This window comes from Thunnus albacares, chromosome 22 (genome assembly GCF_914725855.1).
Source record: "Thunnus albacares chromosome 22, fThuAlb1.1, whole genome shotgun sequence".
NCBI lineage: Eukaryota > Metazoa > Chordata > Actinopteri > Scombriformes > Scombridae > Thunnus > Thunnus albacares.
Genome location: NC_058127.1, coordinates 22472312 through 22484572, shown reverse-complemented (window position 1 = coordinate 22484572; position 12261 = coordinate 22472312). Strand labels below are relative to the sequence as shown.

Genomic DNA, 12261 nt, shown 5'->3' with positions numbered 1-12261 from the left:
GAGGCAAGATTTACAACTATTTTTTTCCCACTAGCACCAAACTGCCTTAGCCACCAGCCCCTGCAGGCAAGAGTTCTTCAAATAAAGCAAAGGACCCCTGAAAATAAAGAAGTCTCTAATACAATGGTTCACAGATTAATAACAGATGGAAAGTTACTCCCCAGCCATGTATATTGTGATGATGGGACACTGAAAAGGCAAAACGGCTGCCTTCTGTTTCATTTGTAGAGACAAATCATTCAATGGGATGTCTGTAATTTCGAATATGCAAATGGAGCTAGTGTCGCTCCATGGTACTGTGGTGGGCAGCTGAGGGATCTTGTCGGTGCACGCTTGGTTGGTGGTGTTTTATAAGGAAGTACAATTGTCTATTAATCACTCAAGCTGAGTGAGGGAATGCTAACACCAGTTGTAGTGCTTAGAGAACACTGCTTGTCCCAATAAGGGGAAGACATATTATGTTTACATTTTGTAAAGTAAAATGACAACTGGGGGGTATATCTCTTCTGCTTGAGGGTTGTGAAGCATTTCTGCTTGACTAGAAAAGAGACAGAGCAACATGACTGCAAATGGTGGGAGAAATTGAAGATGGGAATGATGTGGGATAATGGTCCTGGGTGAGACGGAAACCAAAAAAAAAATAGTCCAACAGCTGCCAGATAGCAGCACACTCCCTTAAAAACCTCATTGACTGTCTCTTGATGACTCTCTTGTCTAATCTCAAAGTTGATTGACAGCAGTCTTTGCCACAGCCCAGACAGACACAATCAATCAAAAACAAAACCCTCGTAATTACAGACATCAATTACTTCACTTTACTGTAGGAGATCACCAGAATAGATATGCTGCAAAGACTGCATGGATGCACAGGAGACCCATTTTATCTATCAATCACTCACAATGCATAATGAATACATATTAAGCTGCTGCTTGCTATACTTAATAGCCACAAAAGCAGGCATTAATTATATCTAGAAATTTCTGATTACTCTATTGACATCACAGTCTTGTGAAATGAGCACAAACTACTGTATAATGACACATAAATAATGTAACAATTACATTCCTCCTTCAAAGCATGTGACAATAACATAATTGGCCATGTGCATGATGCACTTTATTTGAATTTCACCATGAAATTTTGTGAGACCAGGCTGCTAATTACATGTCTCACTGCTAAAACCCACTGTAGATAATTTTATACTCTTCATTCCCTATGTCTCCAGCTTATGACAGTTTGTTCTACATCCAGTACTCTTGTCTGTATCCCGGTGTAAGGACACTGGCGGAGTACCATTCCTCTATACCCAATGCCTTTTATGGTTACCTTTTTTAATTGCACCATGCATACCTCAATGGACAAAACTGAAAAAGGTTAAGTCCGTCACTAAATCATGTCTTCCCAAAGAAGCCTGGGGCACTTTTTGATCTTTTGACTCCTCACAGCCTTCAGTGGCCCTGGGGGCTCACCCTGACTTCTGATGTGTCTTACACAACAACCCCAAGTAACTTCAAGAGCACTCCAAATACTGGGACATGACGCAGGCAAAAATAAAGGTGAATCACCTCCAGCTAAGCTTAATGTTAGTACTGACAGGCACTTGAAAGAGTTTAGTTTTGGTAAAACTATCCTATGTACTCTGTTGTCCACTGTCAACATCATAGTGTCTTTCTTCCATGTAAGTATCTCCTTTTGTCTTTTTTTCTGAATCTACTTTTAATTCCATTCTGTCACTCTTTTGTTCCACAGACAGCCTCTCTTAAGCATCCAAATAACACATCAGAGAACCTGACTTCTGAGGTCTAAAGCCTACATTTACCTAAGCTTCCAGTCTCAGTCTCCAAGCAGACCAGAGATACCAATTCACACTGAAGTGCCTTGTAACCATGGCTATTATTTCAAGATGATTCCTGAGGACAGGGTATTTTAAAGTCAAAGAAGTAAAGGTGTCTCCATCAAATAATAGTCATCATACTGTGGGTGTAAGTCAAGTGTACCAAATGTGACAGACAGGCTGCTTGGTTGAAACAAGCAAGTGACAGCAAAAAGGAGCAAAGCGCAGAAGGATGAAGGCATAAGCCTTTATTGTTTTTGGTATGACTCTTTTTTCACCTTGGTTTGCAATGTTGGATTTAGGTAATATTGGGATACCGATTGGTGAAGGATATTGCTCTGTTATTGCCCTGTTCCTGTAAAGCCAACATCTGCTGAAAGAGGGGGGATCATCTCTCAAGGTGAAGAGGACAGGCTAGCACAGATGCTGCCAGGCTTTTGTTAAGTTTTATTTCACCCCCTGTCCACTCTTGTTTGGCAAGCACATTTACACTTGGCAGCATCATTTAGTTTTCTCTGTTTATCCTGGGCCTTTGCACTGAAACGTACAAAATTTTAAATAAAAGAAAAGACAATAGTAAATAGTGCATATGTCCAAGCAAACACATGCAAATTCCTATAAACCTTTTCTTTTTTTGGTAAGGTATGCACAGAGAAAAATATACCTCACAAAGATTAGATTGAGAAGAAGAGATTAGAAGAGATTAAAATTGTGCTCTGTGTATTTACAGCAAAGAAAATTATAATCTAGTGTTCTAACAATTATATTTTTGTTAATTATTTAAGAGCAAAAGGTTTCAAGACTTCTTTTAGAAACACTCTACTACAAAAAGTAAGAATTCCTCAGTGACTAAGAAAAGTAAGTGGATGTACAGTGGAGCTATTCTAAAAGCCACTGTGATCCTGAAAGTGGGTCTAATTTAGATGGATTTGAGCTGGCATGTGTTCATGGCGACCTTCCAACAACACTTAAGGGCCAGGGATGACACTGGAATAGTTATTTCCCGTTAGTGGTAATGTTTTCTGGAAGAATCTATCACTGAATGCTGGACTGTCTGCTGTTACCTTTGAGGTCCAGGTTGCGGGCTCCATTGGAGTGCTGAGTAACGGTGCGTGAGTCGATCTTGAGCGTATGTACATTGTTTGCATCCCGGGACACCACTACGTTGTGCCACTGGTTGTCATTCAGTGGCTTGTCTGAGTTGCCCTTCATCAGCGATGGCCCGTTTCCAAGGTCAAAGACATAGTGGACATATCTGACAAGAAAGATGTGAGATTAAGGAAAACGTGTAAGAGTGTGTGTTTGTGTGATTATTATTACAGATGTAATTCAAAACCAATTCTTCAAGTAAAGAAAATCAAAATCACTGCATGCCAGTCAGAACAATTGTTCAGAAAATGGGGACAATCATGTCAGTAGTGATTCGGTTTCACTTTAGAATTCAAACTCATCATGACATGTTTTCTTCCAATGACAGATACTCATGACAGGTCACAGTCAACAGCACTCAACCTCCAATTGTCATGATGAAATGATTGAAGATTGGATGTCATTCCACTCTCTTACTTGCTGTCTAATGTCTCAATCATTCACTGTGTAAGAGCATATTTTTAAGGAAAATAGTGTAATATTACCAGCACATATGAGCCCACTTTTCTTTTTTGCTTACTGACTGGTTTGACATGTGAATATAGAAATCTGCTTTTGTCTAAAAGCTCCTGTTTGCCCACAGGCAGACAAGGTGGCACAGTTCCTTCTTTCACACAAATATGGCTCTTTTGTGTTTTGTGTTAAGGCTATTGTGGCTGTTTCATTCAAGGTATGCGTTTTTTTCTACCTTGATTCCAATTCCTTTATGTAGCCTCTTGTCTTTGTGTGGCAGAGGAAGCTCAAGCTTTTGTGTTTGTAACAGTGCTGAATATAGAGCACAAGAGGAAGGGAGGTACACAAGCAAAAACCTTTTTTTGATACTCTAATTATGTACAGCTTTTAGGGTGATACAATTCACCGTTCACAAGCAAGCACAAACCACTTCTGGTTTCTGCTGGCTTCTTCAAGCCTTTATAGAAAATCTGCCAAATACTTTGCTGGTCAGAGAAATGCACTCAAAATTAATGCTCAAAATTATGCATTAACAGTTATCAGTTAATGGATTGTAAAATAAATACCTGAGACCTGAGTTTTCCATCCAATAACAAAATGCAGTATTTACAGCTAGACTGGTTCTCATGTTTTCTGTCAATGACAGATTTGAAGAGGAGTCTGTAATGTATATATTGTGATCAGTAAAGCCAAATACAGAGGGAATTATGGAAAACAGAAGCTCTTTTGTGACAGTAGGCAAGAGTGTTTTTGGGAACAATACATAAAATGCTACACCTAACATCTCAATTTTCTTGTCAATCAATGTAACTGAAAACACATGGGACTCACCCCTTCACCAGTTCCACAACAATGAAGTCGCTCCCGTCTCCAGAGTTGAAGAGCATCAGGCCATCAGGCGTAGTGGTTTTAAACTGAAAGAAGAGGTGCATGGAGGCGTAAGCTTGCAATGTTGCTAACGCTAAGTAGCTGCCTTTCGTTCGAAACGTCACCGGATCTGCGATGATGTGACGCATGCCAAAGCGGGCGTTCAGCTCGCAGTAGGAGATGTCCCCATTTTTGCACTGGTCTAGGTAGGGCAACCCGTTGAAGGTCAGGCCCTGGAGATGGCCAATGAAGTTTGAGGGCACGACAGATATGAAGCGGCGTTCAGTCATGATGCCTGTCTCGATATTGTGGAACTCGAGACGTGTGTGGGCACCAGTCATCTGGCCTGGAAAAAACAGTATCAACTTTGAGCATAAATGGTAATACATTAATTGTAATGCTATACAATAGGCAATATAAGGCATCCTGAGAAAATGTTAAGGATTATGTCACATTATAATACTGTGAATGAATTATAGCTATTCTAAGCAAAATGTAATTCAATATGTGTCACGGCACAATAAGTTAAGCTTCAAGAGGTTTACACTTTCTGTGAAAATTGTAGGTCAAACTCAATCATGGAAAAGCCATGGTAATATTAAAATGCATGTATAATACATTTAACTGTAAGGCAATGAATATCAAACTAATGTACTGTGTCTGTAATAGTAAATTAGTGATAAACACATTTTATATGGTTCTGACATATTATTATGCTTATTATATCTTAAAATGGATTTTTGTTGCTTGAAAAAACAGTGTGTGTACAGTATATGGTTTTGTTGCATATGTTCACAAAGGTTGAGCCCATTTTTCTAACCTGCTGTGAAGGAAAATATACAAGCATAATATTGCAGAAAATCTTGTGTTACTGCTCTACCCGCCACAATATATACTGTGTTAACTGAGAGATATGGAGTAATGAGCTTGGCCAAATGCCAAATAAAATGCCTTCCCTGTTGAAGCCTGGCCAGTCCTGCAAGGACTCTCTGGGCGCTTCCTGCTTTTTCTTTCCCGTGAACCAGTTTGTGAACCAGGCAGAACTTCACAGGGTCATTCCTTGCTTCTGGCCTCAGTGTGCCCACTCTATTTTCTTCATCTAGCTCACACCTTTTTCTCACCTCTTTCCTCATCCTTTGGCTTGCCATCCTTTCACCTGAGGCCATAATACAGTGAGTGCCCATGATTCTACCTCGTCTCTTGACCTTTCATCCCTCTCTTGCTATTTTCTTAGTAGCTGGCAGAACCTGTACCTCTGTACTTTGTACACAGCTGCTCACTCACAGTCAGTATATGTTTGAATAAACTCTTCCTCTTTCATTTCTTTTTTGTGCTCTGTCTAAATTACATATATTTCATACTTTCAGCTTTATTTATATGTATAGATAGTATATAGATATTTTAATATGTATACAGAGTTGCTGGGGTTTCAGCTATAGGTTGTTCTTCGTGCTTAGTTAAAATGAGACATACTGTAAGTCAACATGGCTAACATTGTGACCAGAGTTGGGTATTAAGGATTACTCATAAATGAGTAATGGAACTAATTATATTAATTTTAGCAATTTAATGACATTTGTCAATAAAGCACTTTTTACCACTCACCCTAAATATCAGATCATCATAATTAATCATATTCCTCTTTTAAACGAGTAGTTTTAATGACAAATGGCAAAACAGATACCTTTGCTGTGGGTAGATGCATTATATTGGGGATAATGTGTGTGGATTTTTGGGTAAAACACCATCCTCACACTCACTATAGTCTCACTGACTGCCTTTCACCTCAAAAGAATCCATCTGTTTCTCAAACACGACTAACCTTCCACTGTGACGTTATCCACAGACAGCTGCAGGCTCTTTCCTCTTCGCACCACCTTCACCGCATGCCACTCGTTGTCATTCAGCTTCTGCCCCGCGAACAGTGTCTCAGGTCCTTTGCCTGTAGTAGGGGGGGAATTCAAATCACAAACAGCACAGTGGGAAAGGTGTGTGCGCCTACTTACACACCCACCCAACCCCCCCAACACACACACAAAGTTCACACACAGTAGGTGACAGAGCTAGTAGAGAAAACCTGCATGTTTGCGAAACACATTCACACTATGGATTCTCCCAGTATGCTGGGAATGAAAGGAATCAAATATCTGGCCTGACAGACTGTAAAATCGAACGTCTTCTCAAAACCTCGCAGCATTGCAGCAGGATGTCATCAAAGAAAGTAGGACAAAAAAGTCGTAACCAGCTGAGGAAGTAGATTAGAACAGGCAGCCGCCGACGACTGAAGATGTTGTGTTGCAAACATTATAGGAAGTCGTGTTCTGCTTTCACAGAACATTACATGTCTCAGTTCAGCACATAGAGGACTCTTAATGCGCCCTGTAAGTGGGAGAGTTGATGGGTTAGACCAGACGGTTTAACTGCTCATCTCCCAAACCACCGTCCTCTCTAATTCCCTCTTTCCACTTCTCTACTCCCAATTCCCTTCTGCTCTGCTTGACTCTCTTGCTGTTGTCCTGCCTCGACCACTGAAGGAGACAATTTGATGCAACAGCATATGGTGTTGCAGAAATGCTTATTAGAGCCATATTTACATAAGCGTCTTTTGAAAGTGGGGAACAGGGTATTTATATCTTTCCAATGACAGAGCCTTATTACATCAACTTTAGAACAATTTGCAGGCGTGAGGGAATGACAGCAGGAGAAAGAGTGTGGATTTTGATTAAGTCAGCAGTCATGAATCCCTCTTTCAATGCACCATGACGAGTTGACATGATCCATGGCTAAAGCCAAGGCGATGGCTGATGCTGGCTAATAGCTGTGTCAAAGTTGGTTAAAGGATTCAAAATAAACATACATAAAGAGAGGGGAAGTATGAGATATGACAACCGACTGCAAGAAACCAGTCACTTCCATTAAGCCACCTTCTGTACTTATCTGTGCTTTTAGGCAGCTCTGAAGTGGAGCAAGGGCCATTGTGGCTCATAGATAAAGAAACCACAACATCAAAAGCCACTGGCTTTCTTACACTATTAGCACTGGTGCTTTGTTTATTATAGATCTACTATTAGAGATGCCACTCCACTTCCAGGGTCAGTGGCTCCTTTCTGACTGGTTGGCTAGCTGGAGCCTGAGTGTATTATATCAGGTGCTGGAGTGGATGATAATAGCACAGCCTGGTAAAATATGATTGTCCTCTTCCCAGATGTGTGCGAAATTATTTAGTCTAGAGGAAAAAAGGTCCCATCAATTGATGGTACCGCCTGGGAAGAACACACACGGCCCACTGGAGAATTGTTTTCCCATTTACTCCTGTTACTTTTTTATTATATTGTTTTTTTCATGGCCTTTTTGTCTTCAGCCACGTGAAATTGGATAGAGAGACTTTTGATCACACCATGTGTGAAGTAAATATAAAGGAAAAGGCTGCTATATTGCTGCAAAGAGAGCAAGAGTGAACAAAAGTTGCCAGCAGAGAAGTTAAAGCTGATACAAAGATAGATGGGAGGATAGGGGAGGAAATATGAAAACACATGAAGATGAAAAAGGAGTAAAAAAGAACCCTAGAAAAGAACTAAACACTGAGAAACAAAGTGCAACAGAGCAGCAGCAGAGCCGGCTGGCTGATGTAAGATCGTAAAAGTTAGAAGAGTCTAGTGCAGCGCAAATGAATGGGAACGGCTACCCTTTAGAATAGAGTCCATGTAATATTTATTTGACTTGGCTGCTACAGGCCGCAGGAGAGCAAGGGCCACTGCTGCACATATAGTAAGAGCCATTTGGCCATAATACCACTAACAATGGGGCAAAAGATATATATGCTACTCTGGTCCAGCTAGCCAAGCAAGAAAAAGGTCTGGGCAGAAGGTGGTGAAAATGCAGCGAGGGATCCATTAGGTTGTTGGGGCAAAGTGTGACGTACAGTAATAACAACACTTGAGGAAAAGCACAAGTTCGGAATGCAAGTTCACTGTCATACTCTTGTCTCTGCGGGCGGGTTGAGGGGGTGGAAGGTTAAATAACTGCTTGCTGAGATCACAACTGTAACTCTAAAATTCAACACTTTCACTTACATAATTTTCAATATTTCAGCATTGGCTTCATGCTCAGGTCATAATGTCACCCGTGTTACTGAGAACAATGACTGCCTCAAACCCATATATTGATGAAGCACCTAATGCTGGCTGGGTTTGATGTATAGCTGACAGTGAAGTGAAGTGAAGTGAAGCAAAGCCTCTACTGGTCAGGTAACACTGCAAGCTGAGAGCCAGCGGCCCAGGGTTAAATGAGCCGACAAGCCTTTAATGCAGCCACTGGCAAAGAGAAGGACTCATTGCTGGAAAAACAAAGGGGGACCAGGGTTCATTAATAAAAGAACCAGCGATTATTAAAAAGCAATTAATTCTTATCCTGCCACTTCTGCCCTCTCATTTTTTTCTTGGAGATCAGCAGGGCAAAGGACTGTGATCACATAAACAGAAGCATCATCCCTCTTCATCTCTCTATCTCTTTTGTTCCCTTCAACTCTCAGTCTGTCACTTCCTTGTACTTTCTAAACCTGTCAAATGGGAGATGAAGAGGTGTCAGAGAGATTTCTTAACACATGTAAAAATAGCCAGGATTGTGGATTATTTTCATTGACTGTGTCAGCACACCATAAATGAGGGGTGTGATGTTTGCGGGCTGTTGCATAATTACCAGTAGTCATCCATCATTGGTAGCTGTGTTCTCTCTGTAAACAACCTTGATTAATGCAATTGGATCAATGGAACACAAGTCATCAGCCAATGGCTGCTGGTTGTTGCCATCAGTCTCTATTCAGGCTGTGTGGTTGCTACTGCAGCATTATGTTATACAACTTGTGTTGTGTAAATACAACTTCATGTCTACCCTCCAATCAAAACAACTTGAGACAGTGAAGATGATCGTCACTTTGCAGTGGGAAATGATGAAATCATTTCTGTCATGACAATCAGGAATGAGAAATGTTTCTTTTCTCTGACTGTGCAGAAGTGGCACCAAGATCAAGATGTTTCTCAGACCACTGATGAAAACGTGTGCACTCTCAAAAGCCTGAAGTGCTTAAAATAGAAACATCTTACAATGTGAATATGTCGCCAAGTGAAATGATTTCACTCATTCCTGTTCATGTTTGTCACAGTCACCACAACTCAAAGCCCCAACTTTAACTAAAAATGATAAAACCACTATGAGGCATGTTTCATTTTATATCTTTTGCATTCTACATGAAAGCAGAGCACTGTGTGGTCCAGCTAACATCCCCATCGTCAGTCAGAATGACCCTTGACTGATACTGGCCACACAGCAAACCAAGTGAGATTTCCCCACATGATTGTTATGCTAACAAGTGCGCCAAAGTCTGACGCTGGCCAGAGGGCTCAAAGCTGGCCAGAGAGGAACGATCACTGCTAGCCAACGTAGTGGCCAAAACAACAGTGCCACAGAATGAGAGAGCCACAGGCATTTCCTGGCAAGTCCAAAACTGGTGCACTAGATGACAATAGAACCAGCCATGAGTCATACATGGGGGCAAGCCATCGAAGCTTGCTGTTTGTCAGGGTCACTCAAGCATATGCAGTCAGAGTGTCGAGATTGTAGGGGTCACTAGTAACTGCAGGGTGTGTCAGCAAGTCAAAGGGTCAAAATTTGCTAGGAGGGATTGAATGTGATGATGTTACTGAGCTAACAAGACAGTTTATGCCCCAATCAGTGGGTTGCACTAGAGCCTGGACTGAGCAGTGGAGAGAGAGAGAGAGAAATATATGTAACACTGAACAGAGACATATTGTAATATAGAACAATGCTGTGCCCTGAATATGCCACTTTGCCTTTTTTCATCTCAATACTGACTCAACTAAACAGGGGAACCTGAACTACTATGTTAGTCGAGTTCCATAAAAGTTGATCCCCTTTTACAACAGCATCAAATTCTCTTTTACGAGGTTTGACAGAACCTGCCATCTTCAAGTATGGGATACAGTAGTGACTGCCACTTTGAGCTTTGTGATTCAAATTCCCTGGAAGAGAACATAATTATGAGCAGCTAGCGCTCGGGACTTTTGAGGTCATGAGTTTCAACGAAGCTACCCACATGCGTGCATCCACACGCACACTTGCAGGCACCCATGAGAAAAAGGAAAATATAACAGTGCACTGCAGTCCAATTAAAATGGGCTCAAGAAAGATCCACACTCCTCAGTGCTTCATTCTTGGCTCAGCAGCCCCACTCTGAGGAAAGAGGGAGGATGCTGATACTGTGCGTTGTCGAAAATAGGGCACAAGAGAAAGAATGACTGAGGGGGGGACAGAGGAGAGAAGATGCAGAGATGAGGGTGGATACCAGATGATTGGAATGGATTTTTCATGCAGAGCAGCAGAGGAGGATAAAAACACAATCAGAGAGACCAAATGCTGACCAGGGGGAATTGTAATGCCTGGCTTTTTTGTGGATTCATATGGAAACAAAGGGGAAAGAATAACATATCTCCATAAAATTCCTGCTTAGCAAGACAGACAGATGCTGTAATTAAAGTGGGAATATGTGTATGTGCATGGATTTAGGATTTATTTATGTTCATGATTAGCATTTCACTACCAGGTGATAGACCTCAGGCAACCCCCTGTTGTGCACCCATCTGGGAAAGCACATTGTGAGGTGAACACACGTTACCGTATACACTCACACAGATGTATGCATATGCAGGTGCATATAGCTTTGAATATATTAAAAAGAATGTACACTTTTTTAGCCCAAATGAATATGTTTTTGTTTGCTAGAGCATACATATCTGCTCTGTAAGTCACATGTTCCGTGTTCTCCTTTGAGAAACAAATCAGAAACCAAAAGGGAGAAATTTATATTTAATCATTTTTGGTGTCATGATTGTGCCCCCATCTTATATCTAATAATTTGTTAGAGTACTGTTCCTTGCCTACGTAAATGGAGACCTTATTTCAATATGATCAATCAAATCTTTGCTTAAAGCAGTAATGTCAGCCATCTATCATAGGAGGTGAAGCACACTGAGCCAGAGAGCATCCTGCTACACAAGATCCAATGACTCTGAACAACAACCAACCAAGCAGGTAGCTCTGGGTCTGAAAAGTGGAGCCAATGTGGAATTACCTTAAATCTGCATTCTCTCTAATGGCCAGCAGGGGCAACTCCACTAGCTCCAAAAAGTAGTCTGATTGTATGGAAGTCTATGATAAAATGATCCATCTTCTCACTTGTATTACTTCAATAAACACTTTCCTAATGAGTTTATGGTCTCAGTCGCTAGTTTCAAGTCTTCTTCAATACAGCTTGATGTTCATTTTGTAAATTATGGTCCCATTTGGAGTAAAACAGATGACAAAGCAGGCCAAAGCTGTAGCCATAGCAATAGCTGTAGCCGTTGCTATTTCAGTGTGTTTTCAGTTCATGATAGTTAATTGTAACATTTTGGTCTCCTAAAAAAAGTCTTGTTCGGTGTTTGGTGGTACTAAAAGACCTCTAGGGAGTTGGATGTTTTTCCAGCAAGTACATTTTGTTTGAAACCATAGACTGTAAATGCACTGTGCTAACCAAACTAGCAGCTAGTGTTACCCTCTCATCCAAATATATTCACTTCTGGTTACAAAAATCCAAGATGGTGACAGTCAAAATGCAAACTCAAGGCTTCAAAATGGGAGTTCACAAACCAATGGGTGACGCCATGGTGGCTACATCCATTATTTTTTTTATAGTCTATGCAACATTAGCTTTCCTGCTAAAGTCCCCTCCTTATCTAACTTACAGACATGAACACAAATCTTGTCCTGCACCACAGCTTGTTGAATGAGCCACCAAACTTTCACCATGGAAAAGTGCACTGGTAAAGTCATCTTCAAATGTCACTTCGTGGCTGAGCCTGTCAGTTGCTGCTGATCAAACACAGTCTTTCACATGCATTTC

At 41.0% G+C, this 12261-nt stretch overlaps 1 protein-coding gene across 4 annotated transcripts in view; it reads right to left on the bottom strand.

The window, feature by feature from the left end:
* Positions 1–12261, bottom strand: part of nrxn2b (neurexin 2b) — a 714140-nt gene that overhangs the window by 321516 nt on the left and 380363 nt on the right. For all 4 annotated transcript variants that reach the window (XM_044341047.1, XM_044341046.1, XM_044341049.1 and 1 more), the window contains 3 exons: positions 6127–6246; positions 4269–4650; positions 2900–3090 (listed from right to left, as the gene is read on the bottom strand). In XM_044341047.1, the coding sequence (XP_044196982.1) occupies positions 2900–3090; positions 4269–4650; positions 6127–6246 (693 nt within the window). The remainder of the gene's footprint in view (positions 1–2899; positions 3091–4268; positions 4651–6126; positions 6247–12261) is intronic.